The 22,137-nt window shown below is 42.8% G+C and overlaps 1 protein-coding gene across 1 annotated transcript; it reads left to right on the top strand.

Moving 5' to 3' along the window:
- The first annotated feature begins 104 nt into the window (after positions 1-104).
- RWDD3 (RWD domain containing 3) lies at positions 105-16,878 on the top strand. Its single transcript, XM_065409452.1, has 4 exons — positions 105-245; positions 9,444-9,931; positions 16,217-16,332; positions 16,430-16,878. The coding sequence occupies exons 1-4, from the start codon at positions 161-163 to the stop codon at positions 16,542-16,544; spliced, it is 804 nt and encodes a 267-aa protein (XP_065265524.1). The 5' UTR covers positions 105-160; the 3' UTR covers positions 16,545-16,878.
- The last annotated feature ends 5,259 nt before the right edge of the window (positions 16,879-22,137 follow it).

A 22,137-nucleotide genomic window follows, 5' to 3' on the forward strand; every position in this document is an offset into this window, starting at 1 on the left:
CGGCGGGCTCGCTGACCTGCCGGGGCGCCCCCTAGCTGCCGCGGGTCCGGCTCACGCCCCCGCAGGGCGGAGGCAGGTTCTAGCGACGGCGGAAGGGGAAGCGGCCTGTGCAGCCCGCCCCGGCAGGCAGCGGAGCGCTTGGCAGGGGCCGCTGGTCGCCATGTCGGCGCTGGCCCTGGAGGAGCTCTCGGCTCTGACGGCTATTTACTGCCAGCGGGATGAGTGCGCGGTGCTGGCCGTGTCAGGTGACTGTCGCGGCCGCAGGCGGGGCTGCTGTGCCGGCTGCCCCCATGGCCCGACCCGACCCGCAGCAGCAGCGCAGACCCTGCTCGGAGAGCTCGGAGCCCCCGGCCTGCGCGGGTCCCGTGGGGCGAGGCTGGGTCAGGCCGCAGGGCAGCGTTTATTTCCGCAGCCCCCTGGTCCCCTCCCCGCAGAGATGCCACTTTGCCCAAGGCCGAGCAGCCAGTAGCCCCTGACAGCTAGGCAGCACTTCGTAGCAACCCTCCCTCCCCCCTTGCTCGCCTCTTTTCCTTCCTACCTACTGACCTGGCTCCTTAGCGGTTTGTGTCAGTGGAGATTTCCTATGAGTTGTAGTGGGAGAGTGGGTCAGTGAAGGTGGGATCTGGGGTGGGGCAAAGGTGGTGGGTGTCTAATCCGGCTAGTATTCAGCATAGCTCCCCCTTTCCCTACCAGTTCTAGGCAGACTTTTGCCAAGTCTGTCCTGAATTCAGGAGTCCCATCCTGTGCAGGATGGAGCGCTGGTCTGTGGTAAGCATTGTCAGACAAGTGCTAAGGGATACCTCGGGTGTCTTCTCCCCTGGAAAACTGGTACCTTGTTCCTTTAACTCCTTGCTGTTCTGTGGCTTATAAGGTTGGCAAGTGGTCCATCTACCCCAATATCCTACCTTCTGCCAGTGGCTGGTGCCAGATGCTTCAGAGAGAATGAACAGGACAGTTACAGAGTGATCCATCCTTGCCCAGCTTCTGGCAGGCAGAGGTTTAGGGCACCCAGAGCATGGGTTGTGTTGCTGGCCATCTTGGCTAATTGCCATTGATGGACTTGTCCTCCATCAACTTTTCTAATTCTTTTTTAAACCCACTTATACTTTTGGCCTTCACAACATCCCCTGGGAATTAGATCCACAGGTTGACTGTGTGTTGTGTGAAGAAGTACTTCTGTATGTTTTAAACCTGCTGCCTATTAACTTAATTGAGTGAGCCCTGGTTCTTGTATTATGTGAAGTCATAAAAAACACTTCCTTATTTACTTTATCCATACATACCATTCATGATTTTATAGACCTCTATCATATCACCTCTTAGCTGTCTTTTTTATAAGATGAACAGTCCCAATCTTTTTAATTTCTTCTCAAATGGAAGCTGTTCCATACCCCTTAATGATTTTCCTTTTTTATCAGGTGTACTATCAGTTTAATATTGGATGCACTTTCTCTCCGGGTCTGTGCTGTCAGGGCAATAGACTGGATGATCTAAGAGGTCTCTAGCATCTATGAAAATTAAAAACCTTTCCATAATGTACCCTCACAGCAAGCACTACCCTTGCATCCTACCTGTCTCCTAGCATCTGTTTGTGAGCTGAGCTAAGCATTCTTTTCTGCTGCCAGCCACCTCTGAAGAACCCTAGACTCCTCTGTGGTGCTTTGCAGAAGTTCACTGTTAGACTACTAAACAGTACTAATGCCCATAAAATATGCTTCCAATATGTTGGCGAAACACTTAGCTTCTCTGGACTGCAGCATTATAAAATGCGTCACTATCAGAATTTGCTTCCTATAGCAAATTCTGACAGTTTATTTATTTTTGCATGCTTTCCCATCACAAAAATGCTACTGTAAATAACTCATTTAATCTCTTGCCTTTTATTAGTGGTAGCAAATTCAGAAAGGTGTCTTTTGCCTGTCAATTTCCTACCAAGTATCTTTACTGTTTGCATCTTTGGCACAGGGCAAATCCTAATGGGTGTCACTCTCCTGTCACAATTTGCTATCTCCTCTAGTTCCCAGCATTGGACCTGCATTCAGTAAATAACAATAGGTGAATGACACCAATCAGAATTTGCTACCTACCAGTGAAAAGTGTAACTAACCTGATAAGCAGTTATACTTGAGATAAGTAACAAAGCTTGGAGGCCACATAGGGTTGTATAATGTTTAATAGATGGTAGCTATCATTATGCACATGGGGCCTGAATCTCAATCACTCCCGCCCTACAATTGGTGCAGCGATCAAAAGTGTCTTTGTGCATGTTTGTGTTTTCCATATTCTTGAACTGCATGGGTTCGGCTTGGTGTAAGTTAGACCATCCTCAGGGCTTCTGTAATTTATGGTCTGCTTCCCAGGGCTCCCTATGGGTCCTGGGGAAGCAGAGAATAGCCATAGTGTGGTGCACTCTGGTCAGGCCCCCTATGCTGGAGGCTTGAGAGCAGGGTAAATGTAGAGCCATTACACTAGTTCTTAGAGCAGCCAGGGTGGCCCTTACATGTAGGATATTCTCAGGGGGCCGTTTTTACCCACGTGAAGATCCCTTTATGCTGCTGGAGTGATAGAAAGGGGCCTACCCTACAGTTACAATCAGAGCTGCAGGACCCTGTTTAAAGAAGACCATAACTTTATCCCCAAACCATGATCAAGCCTTAGAGTTTATCTACAAGCATACTGGGACTGAAATAACTTAACTGGTTTTAATTCATGTCTTTGTTATTTTGGTGCAAGTTTTTGTGTGGATGTTCTTAAAGAAGAGCTCCATGTAGCTTGAAAGCTTGTCTTCCACCAACAGAAGTTGGTCCATTAAAAGATATTACCTCACTTACCGTGTCACTTTTGTTTCAGTTAACTTAAATCAGTAGGGTATTGACTTAAACTAAATCAAAGTAAGACAGTTTTATTTTGAGATGTGTGTCTACACATAGACTTGCACCAAAATAAAAGGTGTGATTTAAACTGATTGAGTTATTTCAGTGGTAGTTTGTACACAAACTTTTAGACCAGGGATCGGCAACCTTTAGCACGCGGCTCGCCAGGGTAAGCACTCTGGCAGGCTGGGCCGGTTTGTTTACCTGCCGCGTCCGCAGGTTCGGCTGATCGGGCTCCCACTGGCTGCGGTTCGCCGCTCCATGCCAATGGGGGCTGTGGGAAGCGGCGCGGGCCGAGGGATGTGCTGGCTGCGGCTTCCCGCAGCCCCCATTGGCTTGGAGCGGCGAACTTGTGGACGCAGCAGGTAAACAATCTGGCCCAGCCTGCCAGGGTGCTTACCCTGGCGAGCCGCGTGCCAAAGGTTGCCGATCCCTGTCTTCAACAGCCAAAGGAATTAGCACAATTCAGGGGCACTTTTAATGATCTGTCAACACTGCAAAATAGAATTGTATTGTGACTGGGTACCCCTGACATGACACACATTACAGTTTTCCTAGACTAGAATTAAAAGTCATGGTTTTAAAACATCTTAGCTAAAACATTTTAAGTGAAACAGTTGAAGTTTAATTTTTACTAAACAAAAATCTGATTTTTCAGAAAAACGATTCCAAGCATAATTTTCCAAACTATAGTTAAGTAACTTAGTGGGGTATTATATTAAAAATACAATCTTTCCCAAATATTGCACACTCGTGTATTTCTTGGATTCTATTAGAGGAGGTGTGCCTTTTTTCATATATAGAGAGAATGGTCTCAGATGTTCATAAGTGATTAAATGTAAAAGGCTCAAAACCCTTCCTAGAACATAGGATTAAATACCATGAGTATGAATGAACACAGTATTATATTTAAATTATCTCAATGTTATATGACTTTGCATGGCTTTTAAGCAAACTCTCTTTACGATCCATTGGTCTGTCATTTCTCAGACTGATCTCTAGCATTCTCCACTGGAATCTGAAAAATGCTTTGGGTGTGGACATTGTTTTGTAATTGATTGATTTTGTAGGGAATTTCCTGCTCTTTTGGATTAGAGATGCAGAATCCCTGAGTTTGTGCAAACGGAGGTCTTGCCGCTTATGTTATTATTTATTATATTATACTATTCGCTTATGCTTAATTTTCTCTGATAATACAACTTGTCATTAATAAACAGTGCACAGAGACACTTTACATTAAGGTTTCTGTGTTAAATGATGTGATCTCTGAGAAATTTAGGTTATTCCTGGGTTGATTCACGTGGTCAGAAAAGGGGCCTTTGGGGACTGATGGTTTTGAGGGATGTAAGAAGAAGCTCTTCCACATCTCTTGGTAGACTAAAACCTTTAGCTTTCTAAGGTTTAACAATGATGTGCTTAAGATGCAAAAGATGTTTCTTATTAAAAATGTGTTGATTAATTTAAATGAGCTAATTACAGTATGTCTCTCTTACTTTACATGCCTCTTTGGAAGGATTAGTATTACAGATAGAATTCCATAATTTACTAGTTAATCCACTGTCTTCTTTCTAGTTTGTTTAGTAATCTTGCAATAAAAATATATGTACATATTCAAAGCTTGTACTTTTGTAGGTAGTTTCTGAGTTAAAAATGGAATGTATGTGTTGCATACAGTGTCTTTTGGCAGAGGAGGAGGGGATCTCTCTGGCTGACATGGAACATAAAAAAAAAAAAACTGAAGTATGCCAGAGCTGAATTTACTGATAAGCATGCTAGGTGTAGGGGGGAAGGGGAAGGAGGATGTGTTTAAAAAAAACTGTATTGGGTTCAGTTTTATTAGCACATTAAATTTCATCAGAATGGTAATATGCTGCTCCTTATTTCAGATACCACATTCTGATATGAAGTCAACTCAGGTGCTGTAGTTTGTGCGAACATAGGAATAGTTTCTGTAGAATCCATTTGTGAAGGGTTCTGATCTTTGCTGTCTTTGTGCTACAAGCAGTCTACAACTTGAGTGTATAAAAGGGCCAATATCATGCTTAAATCAACTGTAAATATACTTAGATATTTTTTTAAATTCTAAGACCATAAAGATTTTGCACCAGTCCTCTGTTTAAAAGTAAGTGCCTCCAGCAGACGTAAATTAATGTGGCTGGTTTTTAATGCCCTTTTTCATGATGGCTCGGAACGATACACCTCTAGATTTGCTGCTGTGCTGCTTCTTTCAGATTAGTTCACCATCACAGCAATGTGTTTCCCACAGTGAAAGGTGTGAGATTGTTGCAGATTTAAGGATGTGATCGCTGCAGCATGAGATTCTTGCCAAAGGGGTAAAATTGGCTTGTCTGTCTCCCTATCAGTTACTTCTGAGTCAGTGAGATCTGGGACCACAAATTAGTGAAAAAAACGTGATAGGATTACCAGAAAGGCAACATCTTTTTCTGTTGCAGTAATTAAACGGGAAATGAATTTTTCTCCAATTGATTTTAGTGTCTGAGTTTTAAAATTCACTGGCAACACTGTTAAGTAAGATGGTGCAAGGAGAGGAATATAAAAATGCTTAGTATGGTTAGGGGCAAATACAGCCTTCACTTTTGCTGTTGTGCTGACAGAGGCTAGAGTGAGAAGGTTGTGCAGGTTATCCCATGTGCAGTACAGAGCTAAAGTATGTGCCAGGTACCTGTGTGGCAGTACACAAGATGTTGGGGGCACGGGGAGGCCAGTGGTAAAGATGGAGAATCTGCTGCTAGATGGATCTTCCTGTCGTCTCCCCAATGAGAAGGCTGTATAGAGACTCCATAGCAGAAATGTGGGCTATGTGAGGATTCCTCCCCCTCCATGTCAGCCCAGGGAGTTTGGATATTAATGATGAACTCTCATGCTTTGTTATGAATATAATATAAATTGTTTCAGTCAGAAAGCAGAGTAGGGAGGAGTGTGTGACTCAAAGATTGGAAATGGAATAGAGAGCCCTTTTCCTGTAGTGTACTAGTTTGAGTCTTACCTAAGGTGGTAATGACCAAGTAATTACCATTGATTGCTATTTAGTGATGTGTGTGAGACAAAATGATGGTCTCATTATAGTTTTGAGTGACCAGGTGTCCATGTTATACAAAGCTACCATCACAGTTACTTAGATTGTAATTACACATTATAGTATGTAGACTAAACTCTTCAGGGCAGGGTTTGTCCTGTGTGTATACACCTCTACCCCGATATAACGCGACCCGATATAACACGAATTCAGATATAACGCGGTAAAGCAGCGCTCGGGGGGGACGGGACTGGGCGCTCCGGCGGATCAAAGCAACTTCGATATGATGCGGTTTCACCTATAACGCGGTAAGATTTTTTGGCTCCCGAGGACAACGTTATATCGGGGTAAAGGTGTATATATGTATAGAGCCTAGCCTAGTGCTACTACAAAACAAATAATATTTTTCCCTATTAACTTTTTATGAAATTATATGTATACAGAGAGAGAGAACAAACAAATGTGTACTATACACAAACTTCTCACAATAATAAAACAAATAATAATAATAATGGGCAATTTCAGCAGAGAGGCCAAGGACTGAATGGGGATGAATGCTGAACTCATCTCTTACCCTGAGAAGCAATCTCTCTAGGGGCACGTCTTCACTACCCGCTGGATCGGCGGGTAGCAATCGATCTATTGGGGATCGACTTATCGCGTCTAGTGAAGACGCGATAAAATCGATCCCTGATCGCTCTGCCGTCGACTCCGGAAATCCACCGCGGCAAGAGGCGGCAGCGGAGTTGACGGCGGCGCGGCAGCGGTCGACTTGCCCCCATCCTCACAGCCAGGTAAGTCGACCTAAAATACGCAACTTCAGCTACGCTATTCACGTAGCTGAAGTTGCGTATCTTAGGTCGACCCCCCGCTGTAGTGTAGACCTAGCCTTAGTCAGGGTTGAGGTCCATTGGCAGGGTTGTGGGCCAACAACTGCTTGGCCAGCAGGCTGCTGCCTGTAGAGGGAGAGCCTGGATGTGTCTACGTTAGGCATAGATCTGGAGACTTTAATCTGCTCTCAACCTGCACCTTTTACGAACACTAAATTTGCTTCTAAAAAACTGTAAAGGCTGGGATATTCAAAGGAGTCCCTTTGAAAGCGAATGAGGAATGGGCTGTTAAATGGGAGTTAGATGCCTAAATGCCTTTAAAAGCTGTCCCTTAATGCCCACAGGCACTTTTTAAAATTCTGATATTAGTACTGAAGTGCCAAACAAACTGTGAGCATAAGCTGGTGCAATTCAACTGAATTCAGTTGATTTGCATCTGCTGCTGCCATTGGTGGAATTGGCCCTGTGTTTTTATTCAGAATGAGGATGACTGAGAGTGTTTGGAGACCTTTCTGAATGTAATGTTAGTGTTTGATCATTTGGTATGAAGGGCTTGGTTATTTTCATTTTATTTTATTTTAGACTACAATGTTACAGAGGGTTCTTCATATGAACAAGGATGGGGCTTTGGAAACAAAACTCTGGCTGATCTCTTAAAAGAGTGTCCAAATCATTTTCAGGTTGTTTCACTTATTAAACAGGGCTCAACTGTTATGTTATATAGGGCACTGAAGTTAGTTGGCAGTGTCAGCAATGATTATTAGACATTCTTCAACTGCCTATCATGTAAGGGAAAGTAAAACAAGGGCGCTGAGAAGACAAGTCACTTCAAAAGAACTCCTCTGAAACTTAAGTCAGCTTTACTCTGCCAGTCTGCCTTTCAAATCTGTCTCCTCTTGCCCTCATTTTAAAAACAACTTGACATTTTAGCAACTTTTTAAAGAAATGGGATGAAGTGTTTGGAATACATCAAAAGGTTGAAGCAGAGATGATCTGAGGAAGAGCTTCTTTTATTAAATACCCTCTTTTTCTCTTACTACTGTGTAGCCAGATTAGGTCTTTGTCCCCTCTTTTTATGTAATGAAGTTTTGTTTTATTTCTCTTTGAGCCATATCTTAATCAAAAAAGGGTTTTATAATAGAAATTGCATGGTGTCAAGTATCAGGGGGTAGCCGTGTTAGTCTGTATCTACAAAAACAACAAGGAGTCTGGTGGCACCTTAAAGACTAACAGATTTATTTGGGCATAAGCTTTCGTGGGTAAAAACCTCACTTCTTCAAATGCATAGAGTGAAAGTGACTTGTAGCTTATGCCCAAATAAATCTGTTAGTCTTTAAGGTGCCACCAGACTCCTTGTTGTTGTTGTTATAATAGAAATAATTGTATATGCAATTTCCAATTTCACTGCCTTTGTTTATGTGATTTATTATGTGACAGTCAGTTTTATACTTCTGTGGGGATCAAACTGTAATGCTGCCGAGAGTCATTTTATCCCAACTCTAGCATGGAGCATGGTCTGTATGTTACTTACTAGAAAATGTCCCTTTATAACACGTCAAGTATGATTTTTACTCTAAAATATTTCCAGACCAAAAAAAAAACCCCACCAAACCCACCCACCCAACCAACAAAAAACTATTTTGAGGGAGTTAAGATTGAGAATACATACAAGTAATTTAGGGAAAAATGCACTGCAGAAATGTTATTCTCATTCTCCCAAACCATGTGTTGTAAACATTGAAAATTCAGAGCTAAGGTTCAACTTTAAAGAAATCTAAATGTGTTAAGATATGGAAACACACAGTTAGGACACTCAAACAACCTTAACTCTTCCCTGTAGTGACATCAACCAACAATCGTATGATTATGATGGAGGTATTTTAGTGTTTGTCAGTCCAGATGAGATTAAATTGATTTTTGAAGATCTGTTCAATATTGTTTTCTTATGTTGTCACTACAGAGCAGAGTTAAAGTTGTTCGGGTGCCTAACTGTCCAACTATACTGAAGGCCATAGTTTTGCATAAGTATAACCGTGGATAGAATTTGGCCTTCAGAACCTTTATTACTCACGATGAGCCACAAGCCAAGCTTGACTTTTGAATCCAAGAAAGAGTTTGGAAAAAACACCTTTTAACTTGTAAATTGAGAAAATTTGGTCTGGAAGTCGCTGAGAACATGGAACCCCGCAGTGTTATTTTTAGTGTAGAACTGTTCTTTAAGGGTGGAATCTTCAAAAGTACTCACCATTGGCCTAACCTCACTCCCAGTGAATTTGATGGTAAAACTCTTATCAGCTTTGAGAGGAGCAGACTTAAGACAATGCTGAGAGCTTTTGAAAAAATCTTTATTTCAGTTGCCCTCATTGTTGCTCCCCAGGTAAAAATTTTTACTTGTGAGAAAATCCTTTGTGTTATTGACTTGTCAAGACTTAAAAGGAGGAAAAAGTTGTCACTCTCTCTTTTAGAATATGTTAATAACTTTCCTTCTAGAATGGAATGCAAATATTTTATTCAGGATTCCATGTAAGCAAGAGACTTACAGCTTAAGTCACGAGTTGTAAGAGACTTCAGAAATTTTCTATGAAGAGTATCAGTCACTTGAATTGAATTTTTTAAGAAAGAAAATAATGTATTAACTTACTTATGTGCTACTGAAGTTTGTAATTTATATGCAGTTTATGATTATTTTTGGATGCCTTCCAGAGACAGATGGAATCACATTAAGAATTCAAACCAGCATGAAAGGACTTTTGGATTCAGATATACTGTTGAAGCTGTCATTTCACTTGCCGGTCAGTTATCCCTCAAGCCTGCCGAATATCTCCATTAATTCAGAACAGCTTACAAGGGCACAGTGTAAGGATGTGAAAGAAAGATTACTTGAGCAAGCCAAGAGACATCTTTCTGAACCCATGGTACATGAGCTGGTCCTCTGGATACAACAGAATATTAAGCACATCGTTGGGCAATCAGAAACTTCAGTTTGCAATGAAAAAAGTACTTTGTCAAGATGCATAAGTACAGAGGATGGTATATGTACTATCCTTTTGCATTTAGATCACATGAGAGCTAAGGCAAAATATGTCAAAACTGTGGAAAAATGGACTTCAGATCTAAGGCTGACTGGAAGACTGATGTTTATGGGCAAGATAATACTGATTCTTCTGCAAGGAGACAGAACCAGCATTAAGGTGCAAAAACATTGAATGTTGACTAGTCAAATTGATTTACCGCTGAGAGCTGTGTATCTGAATAGAATACCTTGTGTTTGTTTTTCTAACATTACCAATTTTGGAAGCAGGTTGACTGATCATTAGGGGTATACATAGGCCCAATCATTTCTTTATTCCTGCAAGCTCCAGTTTTCTTTCAGTGGCTGTCTTTACCTCATCTTTCATCATCACTAATCTGAAAAGTCTTGGATTATAAATTCTGTTTGTTTTTTGTTTTGTTTTTTTTAAAAGAAAACAAAAAGCATCTCTAAGGCCAATAGGAGTTTTGTACTTGCAGGGGCAAAAGGGGGGGATATCTTAAAATGACTGGAAAATTACAAAAAGATACTGTGTTTTGATCATATTTTAAAGTTGTTTTTTCCCATTGGTAAAGAGGTGTGGAGGAATATGATATAAAACAGGGATCGGCAACCTTTGGCATGTGGCTCACAAGGGTAAGCACCCTGGCGGGCCTGGCTGGTTTGTTTACCTGCCATGTCTGCAGGTTTGGCCGATCGCGGCTCCCACTGGCTGCGGTTCGCTGCTCCAGGCCAATGGGGGCTGCAGGAAGTGGCACGGGCTGAGGGATGTGCTGGCCGCAGCTTCCCGCAGCCCCCATTGGCCTGGAGTGGCAAACTGTGGCCAGTGGGAGCTGCGATCGGCCGAACCTGCGGATGCAGCAGGTAAACAAACTGGCCTGGCCCGCCAGGGTGCTTATCCAGGCGGGCCGCGTGTCAAAGGTTGCCGATCCCTGATATAAAATGACTGTATGAGTTCATGATATCTGCGAAAAGTAAACAGCCCCTTAAAAATATAGACTTAAACTCAATGGAATGGAACTATTATTTCTTCTTTGATTGATTGCCCCTATGTGTAGTACACTTTTTTGTTCCTTCAGGTTGTGCGTGCACTGAGGGCTGGGGATGTTTCTCTAGCAGTGTCCATATGGTCTGTGCATGCACCACAGCTCTCGTTGTGCTCTTCACCAAGGGAATAAAGGGGGTTGCCAGACCACCACCATCTTAATTCCTTTCTACCACTTGTGCTCTAGGATGGAGCTTCAGTGTTTGTGCTGACTACTTCAGCTTTTTCCTGTTCAAAATACTTTTAAAATTCTTTGTAGCTAGTTTTCTTAATTTAGTTAATTAGGAGATAGTCTAAGGGTTGGTTCCCTTGGGAATCCCCCTTTGGGGTGAGGAGCCATTTTCCATATCTGCCCTGCCCCAACCTTCCAACAGTTGTGGGAAGTATGCCAAGGATCTTCAGCTTTAGGAGCTACGATATGTGCTACAAGTCAATCCCAGTCACAGACTATCCCAACACTTGTCTGTACTGCCTGGGGGAAGAGCACATCCCTTCCAGGTACAGTATCTGTAGGTGGTTCATGAGTAGGACTAAACAGTCCAGGAAGTTTTGGTGCTGCAGGTTCCTGATGGAGCAAGCCATGAAGGCGGGAGCAACCTCTTAGTGGGGAGACCCCCTATATTACTGTCTGAAGAAGGCAGGAGTGGCCCCTCTTCTTCTTCTTCAGTTCTGAGTCGTTCCAAGATCTCTGCTTCCCCACCCCCACTTCCCTGGCTCTGAGACACTCTGGAGAGCAGGGCCAGGGCAGATGGGGGGTGGGGGGGGATGGGATGGGGAAGGGAGACATAAGTGCTCTCATAAGGACAAGAGGGAAGGTTCCCCATCCAAGTCCTCTAAAAAGAGGCAGAAGTCCCTGTCCCATACCAAGTCATTGGATGCTTTGTGCTCCAGAGCGGGACTTCTTCTAAGGGCAAAACCGCAGCATTCACTGGTACCGGGGCTGCTTCTTCAGCACCAAAACCCTTCTTGGTACTGTTGGATAGGGCATCCTCTTTGGAAATCTGAGCGGTGGAGACATCTCTATCAACTCCAGTTTGCCTCCTGGATCTAGAAGACCTTCTACTGCTCCTGGAACCAGAATCACCGCACCCTCTCTAGGCTTTAATGGCTGGAACCAGGACTCTAGCCAGTACCAGTTATCAGTTCAGTACACTTTTCCATCCCTGCCCTCATGCAGGGGTTGAACTAGACTGTCTTTGGTACTGTTAGCGAATAGAGGCAGGCCATCTCTGCCTCCTCTGGTACTGAAGGCTCCCCTATTGGATCCAGGATCAGAAACTTTGGAATTGGAAGAGGACTACGATAGACACCCTGCCCAGATAGGCTCCTTGAGAGGATTCAGCCCAGACAGAGTATCAGGAGTGTCGAGCACATCTTACTATTCTCATTCTAGAGAACAACCCCCCTACAGCCACTGGTACCCAATACCCTGGGAGCTGGTTCTGAGCAGTTAGATCCCACAATAGCAGTGTTGTGTCCTGGAAGACTCGCAAGACCTCTGTCCAATATATCAACCCCATGATACTGAAGACCTGAGGGACTCTAGGGTTTCCAGAGTAGAGTAGGATCTTTATCAACCTCTTCAAGAGCCACAACTCCAGCAGCATGAGGAAGAGGAGTGAGGGGAGAGAATCTTTCTGTGACTTTGTCCTCTTCTCGCTCTGATGACGTGGTGATTCTAACTTCCCCGCTGCACCATGACTATCCCAAAGCCTTTCAGGACTTAATTAACAGAACAGCAGTCACTTCAGATTCCTCTGGAAGAAGTCCAGGAAGCATAACACAAACTGCTGGACATTTTACATAGTTTAGGTCCAAGCAGAATGGCTCTTCCTATAAACAAGGCCATCCTCGAACCTGCCAAGGCCCTCAGACACACAGTGGCCATAAGTCCGTCAGTGTCCAAGCAGGCTGAAAAAAGGTATTTTGTATCAATGAATGGGTTACAATACTTATTCTTTCATCCATCTCCCAACTCCTTGATGGTGTCAGTGGCCACCAAGAATACTAGACAGAAACAATCTAGGTCTAATCTGCATGAGAAAGAAGCTAAGAGGCCTGACCCCTTTGGGAGAAGGGAATATTCCTCAGCCTGCCTACAATTCTGAGTTTCCAACTACCAAACTCTAATGGCCAGTTATGATTTCACCATCTTTGCCAGCTTCGCTGTTGAGATTCCTCAGGATGTTAAAGACCAATTCCAGGCCCTGATTGATGAAGGTAGGTTGGTAACAAGATCGGCACTTCAGAGTGCCCTATGTGGCTGACACACTGTCAAGATAAATTGCGACTGCTGTGGTGATGAGATGCGTGTCATGGCTCTTCTTGGGAATCCCAGAGGAGGTTCAGACACATAGAAAGGGTGCCAAAATCAACCACTGTTCATGTCCAAACCTCTGCTACCCTTGAAACCAGTGTTTGATGGGACTTTTTGAGTGCACCAACTGTCCCTCTAGATCTACACAACCGCTCTGCTTTTCCCCCTCCCTCTGGAGGCTGACTTTCCTACTACTTATCCGTCTGGACAGAAATCACAGTGGACAAATGGGTGCTAGAGGTCATCTCCTCAGGGTACATCATCCAGTTCCCTTCCCTGCCCAACCTCGTCCACCTTCCCACCCTCTTCAGGGACCCCTCTCACCAGAGGATTCTTCTGCATGAGGGAAAATGGCTCTTTGAACTGGAGGCAATAGAACTAGTACCTCCAGCAGCAAGGGGAAAGGGATTCTACTCAAGGTATTTTCTTGTCCACAAGAAAACAGAGGATGGAGACCCATTCTGGACCTCAGGGAACTGAACAAGTTTATCCACTGTGTAAAGTTCAGGATGGTGACCCTGTCATCTATTATCCCATCACTAGATCTAGACAATTGATTCACAGCCCTCAGTCTCAAAGATGCCTACTTTTATATAGGCATTCAGCTGGCACACAGGAAATTCCTGAGATTTATGGCCAGACAACAGCACTATCCATACAGGGTCCTCACCTTTGGGCTTTTGATGGCAGTGTGCATGTTTACTAAGGTATTATTGGTGGTAGCAGCTCACTTTCACTGGCAACAGGCAATGGTTTACTCATACCTAGATGACTGACACCTAAAGTGCAATCTCACCAGGAAACATGGGATGCAACCAGAATGCTGGACCTGAAAAGTCCACCCTGGAACTCTTACAGTCGATAGAATTCATTGGGGCAAGGTTGGGTGCTATTACAGCATACTTGCCAGATGACTTCTTCCTCTCTATCATCAGGCTCGTACAAATCTTTTGAGCTCCAGAATGTCTGTCCGATCCTGCCTGACACTGGTGGGTCATATGGCCGTGAGCACTTATGTGACTCTATTTATGAGGCTTCATCTCAGATGTTTACAAGGCTGGCTATAGTCTGTTTACACTCCAAGCAAGTACAGTCTTGACTTGCTTGATATGATTCCCAAAGGGTCTTAGCCTCCCTTACTTCATGGGAGGACAGAGCAAGGGTGTGCGTAATGCAGGTAACATTCAACCTACTGCTCCCAACAAGGCCAGTAACAACTGCTGCATCCTGTTTAGGTTGGAGGTGCACCGCTGGAGGGTCAGGTTGCCCAAAGAACATAGTCCCCTCAGGGGTCTATGCTTCATTTCAGTGTGTTGGAGCTAACAGCAGTCAGATTGGCCTGCAAACAATTCCTTTCTTGCATCTGCAGATAGTCAGTCCAAATACAGTTGGATAACATTATGGCAGGCTGTTATATCAGTGAGCACACTCCTCTCAGCCATTGCCCTTTGGGACTGGTGTATTCCCATGCAGATTACCCTAACTGCTGTCCACCTCCCAGTGATCCGTAACACCTGGCAGATTGAGTAGACGTTTCTCCACCGAACTTGAGCGGGAGCTGCATGATGTGACTCTGTAGGTGGTGGTCCAGGTGTGGGGTCTTCTATCCATGGACCTGTTTGTGTCCCATCTAAATCATAAGTGCAAAGAGTTCTGTTCCAGAGATGGTTGTAGCCTGGGCTCTCTGGGTGACATGTTTCTTATACAATGTTTGGGAGTCTTGTGGTACACATTCCCCCATTCCCGTCTTACCTCGATTGTTGACCAGACAAAACGCAAGTCATCCTTATAGTGCCACCTTGAGCCTGACAAGTCTTGTACCCAATGCTTCTGCAACTATCACCCTGTCCTTCTCTCTACCTTCCCGTGATATATCAGCTACTAACCCAGGACAAAGGATGGACTAGCCTTCTCAACCCAGTCATGCTTCATTTGAGGACATAGTATTTGGAAGCTGTTGGAGTTAGAGAGGGCCTTTTCATCCTAAGTCCAGGACATCCCCTGAGTAGCTTTTGTATCTCTACCAGGAGATGCTATAAAGTGAAGTGGAATAGGTTTATGTTGTTGTGTAAACAACAAGGAATTTCCCCTTTACAGGCGAAGACCCCAGACATACTGGGCTACCTCTTGTCCTTACAATACTCGGTGTTGCCTATTAGCTTCCTCCAAGTACACCTGTTAGCCATCAGCATGTTTCATTTTCCAATAGATGTCTACTCTGTATTTTCCCACCCAGTCACTGCCCATGTCCTGAAGGGTTTAAGACTTCCCTCTGGTATCAAAATTGGTACCATCCCGGGACTTGAACCTTATTTTATCAACCCTCACTGCCTCATTCCTGAGGCAGTTCCAAGCATTTAATAATTGTTTGGTTTTTTTATATTAGTCCAACTCAGAAAACCTGTGGTGAAAGATTAATAACAGAAGTGTTTCTATCACTCAGAACACCATGAGCTTATACTGAACGCTTTTGGGGGTCTAATCTCCTTGGCCCTACTAGAACAGTGGTTCTCAAATTTTTGTACTGGTGACCCCTTTCACATAGCAAGCCTCTGAATGCGACCCCTCCCTATAAATTAAAAACACGTTTAAAAATATATTTAACACCATTATAAATGCTGGAGGCAAAGCAGAGTTTGGGGTGGAGGCTGACAGCTTGCAACTCCCCATGTAATTACCTTGCGACCAGTTTGAGAACCCCTGTGCTAGAACGATATTTTCCTTTGTGAAGCCCCAGTCCACCAGAGCACTTAAGAATGTGCTTAATTTTAAGCACTATGAGTAATCCTGCCAAGTCCGATCAGACTCTGTATACTTGAGATGAGCACTTTCCAAGTTTGTTTGGAATATTCTGAAATAGTCTCTGTGCATGTAGAATAGATCTTTAAGGGGGGAGGGATAGCTAAAGGGGGGGTAAAAATCTGTCTGGGGATTGGTCCTGCTTTGAGCAGGGGATTGGACTAGATGACCTCCTGAGGTCCCTTCCAACCCTGATATTCTATGATTCTATATTCTGTGATTCTAAGTATACCTCGAAGATGTTATAGCTGACATTTCATACTCTGATTTTTTTTGTCATTTAGGAATACTTGATTCTTCAGAAAACCTCTAAGGTAGATGTGGACTCAAGCGGAAAGAAATGCAAAGAGAAAATGATTAGTGTACTGTGTGAAACAAAAGTACAGACAGAGCATAAAAGGTATAATTTAGTATTATTGCAGATAGAAAAGCAACCGAACTGATAATTACATTCTGACAAATCTAGGCATATTCATGTGTTTTCTTGTACAATTTAGGTTTCAGGCATTTGAAGTCAAAGAATATTCAACTTTGGATGAGCTACAAAAGGAATTTGAAGCTGCAGGACTTACTGATCTTTTCTCTGAATTTGTGCGTGCTTTGTTAAAATAAATTTGTAAGAAAACATTGGAATCTTTGACTATAGCAGCAGTTGACTGTAAAAAGTGAGAAGATAAAATGAAATGTTTGTTGGGGAACATCTTTAAAGCCGCTCTGGAGCAAAATGCCAAAGAAGAAGACATCTACTTGTAAGAAACAAAAGGCAATTCACATGTTATGAAAAGATCATGTTTTTGACTGTGCATTGACTTTTGACAGGAAATGCTGAGTTTAACAGTTAACAATATGAAGGATGGTGGGGAAAAATCACCATTCCTTTTCTCTGAGGTTCAGTTAGAATTGTATCATCTCCAGTTGTCCTGTAATTAAAGTATATTTGTCAAGATATTTGGTTTCATTCTTCTGTTTTCAAATATATCCTTATGAAGTTGGTTCTTTAACTTGCACAGCTAGAAAGATCTATTACTCTTGCTATTCAATAACTTTATAAAAATCAGCAATAATATGAATATGCATTATAATTAATAAACATGGTTTAAAAATAAAAGCTTAGAATAATTAAAGATAAATACATTTTTGAACCCCCTATAACTTGCCATCCTGAATCCGCTGCTATGTATCTCCTCCATTTGTGTTACTCCATTAAACATTTTACAATTGATTTAAATAGTAAGGGTTAAGATTCCAATTGTAAAAGTATCAGGATGGAAAAAGCAAGATTGAAACTGCATTTGTGAATTTTTTGCTTTGATGCTGCACTAGGATGATTGTATCAGGGGGGTTTTCCCCTTAATGGCTGGAGGGCTGAGGCTAGCCAAACCTGATTACCGAATGAGCCACACCTGGGAGAGATTAGGGTGATTGCTCTATAAAGAGCAGCAGGAGGCTGCAATGTAGGGGGCATAAGGGAGGTGGCTGGCCCAGTTACAATCATGTGAGCTCAGTGCCTCTGCTGGCAATAGGGCTAGAAATTATGAAATTACTTGTAAAACTCTTTTCAAAGAGTTCTATAGTTTTATGAGGTGAGAAGTTAAATGAACTCTAATTGTTGGACTGTGCAGACCTTTGGGCAGTTAGGGCCTGACCCTACAAGCCAGTTAAGATTGTGTGGACATAAGGGTCCATAGTGGCTTATTTATTTGCAGGATAAAGGCATAAAATATTTTCCAAGTACCATTTGAATTTAGGGCATACTATTTTAATAACTCTCATGGTCCAGAATGTATAAAAAGTCTCAAGTTGGGAATTTAAGTTGACTGGAAAGGTGAAGCCATGTTTAATATTTTCTTTAAGGCATGATGACTCTAGATGGTCACTGCAACAAGAAATTGGTATGCACTGTTACATGCTTTCTTAGACATCAAACATCTTTCCAATTGTGACCATGAATTTCAAAAGTCTAACACACTTTTAATTTGAAATGAACATTCTAAAGAGGACGTTAACATAAAGGCCTAGACAGATAATTGTTTACCTCTTTGGAAATGAATAATAGTTTTGAAGGAAATTATTTAAATTCGTTTGTTAATATTCTTCCACGGTGTTCAGTATTACAGGAGGAAAGGAGGAAACTTAGAAACTTACTGAAATTGCATGACTTTTCAGCTATTAATGAACAAGAAATTTAAACATTTCTGGTCTGATGAGTCTAGAAATTCAAGTTTACTACCTAAATGGGCAAGGAGCTCACCTGCTTGTTTAAGGAAGAGATAATGAGAATCAGGCCCAGAATGTTCATCTCTTGCTTTAAACGATATATTTCTATACAAGCAGTTTAGCTCTTTGCCCATTTAGGTAGTATACTTGAATTTCTAGACTCACTTGTTGGACAAGAAATATATACAATTCTAGTTTGTGAATAAACCCCCTTTCACAATTTCTCTAACTCAAGCATCTCTTCACAACACTTAATTGTTAGCAGAGAAAATATTTTTCACCAGCTTATGTTTTACTTCACCGTAATCTCAATAGATTCTTAATGACCTTTACAAACCCACTTGTGTAACTTCTATTTGTTTTTGTAATAATACTTAGCTCTTCTCAAGTTCAGAATGCTTTATAATCAATATCTATTTAACCTTGCAGCACCCCCTTGACAGAGGTAAGTAAAATCATCCATTGTATACATTTGGAAGAGCTGGGTCTCACAGTACCCAACAATGGCATTTAATTTGCTTCTAGGTCTGATAGTTATTCAAACATGCAGTCTATAATGCTTGCTCACCAGCAACCAAATCCCTTCAGATTTTTCTTGTTTGCTTTATGGACTCACTCAAACCATTTTAAGTCATCTTGTCTCCTTTCTACAGATGGAGAAGCTGATCTATTGAGGTTAAAAGAATTCCCAAAGCCCTAGAAGGAGTCATTATCAGAGGGGACCCAACCATGTTCAGTGTTAGATCACACCTCTCCCTTTAGGTGTGTTCCAAAAACCAGTGTTTTAATGTTTGAGATTTCAAATGCATAATGGGATGGGATGTGACGTGACTTTTTTTTTGGAGTTCATCAGGCTTTAATGAGTTGTTAGGCAATTTTTATTTAAAAACATTATTTTTATTTGATAGCAAAAATCTCTTAACAAGCCTTTCACTGTGTAGTATTTCCAGTATTTCATGCATCAGAAAGCAAAATCTGACCTAAACAGGTTTTAAAAAACATTTTTCATCTCTTATTTTAAAATGACTTCTTAGGAAAGAGGAAATCCAACTTACTGTAAGTGTAAATGAGTCTCTGAATTTCTACCTTTGTGATACAGAATAACAATAAAACACAAGAGCCTAAAAATGTTAAAATAAAAATTGGGTTTATTGTACACGATTGCATTAGCTAGTCCCAATTTAAAAACCAAATAACATGTTGGTGGAATAGGAGACCTTCAGTAGATATGAGTAGTCAAATGAGCCACTGTCCAAAGTCAGAAACTCAGAATACTAAAAGACTAATGGAAATTCATGGTGGTAAAGTGAAGTGTTGTTCACTTTTATCTTCATCAGTGCCTTGAGCAACATTAGCAATAGAAGCTTTGCAATAAATTTACCTCAGTCTGCAAAATTATATGCTGTAAACTACACTGGGCAAAATCTTAGCTCCCCAGTCTGAAAAGTTAGCACGGAAAAATGAATAAGCGGATGAGTCCAGTGTAACATCAAAATCTGTATCAAAATCTTAGCCAGTGAAACCTTATTTAGGGCCTAATTCAACACCCATTAAAATAATTGGAAATGGATCAGGTCCCTGCTGATTAGGAGTAGCTCTCCTCAGACTTGCATATGATCAGAAAAGTGGCTGGAGTTCTTTTGCGCAAAGGATGTGGTGCTCATTCTAGCAAGGCTGGGTGCAGACTCCCTGAAAGTCTGATCTTTCTCACATTGAGCACTAATAACTGTGTAAAGAAAGCCATTTGCAGTGCACAACTGACACAGAAGCCCATGTGTGGTTCATTGCTGTGTGTTTGCAACTTGTCAGGCCTGACATACTCATTACATCAAATACTGGTGTCATGATAGTTATTTAAAAGGTGACCTGTAATATATCATTTATAACACAATTGTCACTATGAAATGTTTGTAATGACTCGGTAGGTGAAATTATGGATACTCTCTGATAGTATGTCCTGGAGAGTGTAAACATACAAAGGTGACAAAACAGGTTTCTTCTGTTTAAAGAGAAAAGAAAATATGGTGCCAGATGCATGTTCACGAAAGAGGGCTCTGACCTGCTGTCTCCAAGTAAAGCCAGTGGCTAACCTTCTTGCATCTTTGCAAGGCGGGAGACGTGACGCTAAGAGCATCCCAGTGCCAGAAGGCAAGGAGCTCACTGGTATCAGGTAATGAGATTCAGCTGGCCTGATCAGTTCAGTGTAGCCCAAAACACTATGGTTATAATCTGTAACTAAAAGGTGTCATGTCCCCCCACAGATTTGTTTGCTTCCCAGCAGAAAATGATAGGGAAGTAAAGGGAAGCCGCAAGAGCGGTCACACACCCCTCCCCAGAAGCGCGGATGCCTCATTTCCAGTGCCTGGAGCAGCTGGTGGAGAGGTAAATCACCGCGGGGGGAGGGAGATGGGGCTGGGGCATGCTGCTGCCCCCCCATTTCTGCAAACGCAGAGCTGCCTGGCAGCTCAGTCTTGTTGACTCTGCAGCTGGACACCACCTCCTGGGTCCTAGTTCTGTTTGTCTTCCCTGGCTCTGTATGCTGGGTGCCATGTTTTCTGTACAACAGTGAGTGTCTGCGATGGGCAGGGTAAGAGGAGTGGAGCAAAGGAGGTGAGGTGTGGGATAGGGCAGGGGGAGAGGGATAGGGGACAGTGGGGAGACGGGAAGGGACAGTAGGGAAGGGGGATGGAATGGGGAAAAGAAGGGGATAGGAGAATGGAGGGGGAGCAAGAGCCCAGCATGCGCGCTTCCCCCAGCAGCAGCTGGGGCTCCCCCATTAAACAGGCCAATCGAACCCCCACTCCAATGAGCCCCTGCCCTGCACCTGGACCACCCTGACAAGCAGGCCTGGCCCTTGTGCTGTGTCAGGGTCGGGGGGGTCCTCTCCCACCTCCCTCCAGCCAGTGGCCTGCACTCCCCATTGCCATGCTGGATCCTCCACATTTATTTATTGACAAATAAAATTTGCAGAATTTTAAAATAATTGTGTGCAGAATTTTTTTGTGTGGAACAGAATTTTAAATTTTTTGGCACAGAATTCCCTCAGGAGTACATCTGATAGTTCTGTGGAAGTTCCTAACTGAGGGAAAGTCAGCCGTGGCTGGGAAAAAGGAAGACTGGTGACAGAAACCATCTTGAACAAAGCATCTACCTTGCTGGAAAAGTATCAGAGGGGTAGCCGTGTTAGTCTGAATCTGTAAAAAGCAACAGAGGGTCCTGTGGCACCTTTAAGACTAACAGAAGTATTGGGAGCATAAGCTTTCGTGGGTAAGAACCTCACTTCTTGCATCTGAAGAAGTGAGGTTCTTACCCATGAAAGCTTATGCTCCCAATACTTCTGTTAGTCTTAAAGGTGCCACAGGACCCTCTGTTACCTTGCTGGAGTAAGTTTTAGACTTTTAGATGCGTGTTTTCACTTTTATATTCTTGTCACCCTTTCTAAATTTATTCCTTTGACTTGGCATCACATAACCCATGTCCCAGTGTGAATTCATTTGTTTTATTTTTACTATAAACCAACCCAGTGCTGTTTAAATGGAAGCGTGTATTTATCCCAGTTAAGTCAACAAGCTGTGATGTGCTTTTGTGTCTTTAGAGGAACAAATAAACATTATTATTTTTCTGAACTGTCCAGGAGAGGGCTGGACATTACAGAGCATGCGGTTCTGAGAAAATTTGGGACTGGGAATGTGTTGTATTCACCCCATCAGTAGTAACCAAGACTGCTAGAGACTAGGGAGTGTGACTGGTGTGTTGCTGGCTGGCTGCTGAGGTCAGAGTTGCTGGACCAGGGTCTGCAGTTATACGCTGGCACTCAGGGTGTGACCTGCATGAGTGTTGCTGACTGTGAATGTCCCGGGCAGAGTTACAGTAAGAAAGCATTTGAGGCACCCAGGGTTAAAGGGCAGTCAGTGACTAAACCCCTCACTGGTCTGGATTGCACCTCAAACTCTGACAACAATAAGAAGTTTTATTGTTCCTCTAAGAG

This window comes from Emys orbicularis, chromosome 8 (assembly GCF_028017835.1).
Source record: "Emys orbicularis isolate rEmyOrb1 chromosome 8, rEmyOrb1.hap1, whole genome shotgun sequence".
In the NCBI taxonomy this organism is placed as follows: Eukaryota; Metazoa; Chordata; order Testudines; family Emydidae; genus Emys; species Emys orbicularis.

Bases quoted from the DNA above. Each gene is read 5' to 3' on its own strand.
- RWDD3 (XM_065409452.1), top strand. From the start codon at position 161: ATGTCGGCGCTGGCCCTGGAGGAGCTCTCGGCTCTGACGGCTATTTAC. The intron at 246-9,443 runs GTGACTGTCGCG...GATGCCTTCCAG, and splicing joins CGCGGTGCTGGCCGTGTCAG to AGACAGATGGAATCACATTA. The intron at 16,333-16,429 runs GTATAATTTAGT...TGTACAATTTAG, and splicing joins GTACAGACAGAGCATAAAAG to GTTTCAGGCATTTGAAGTCA.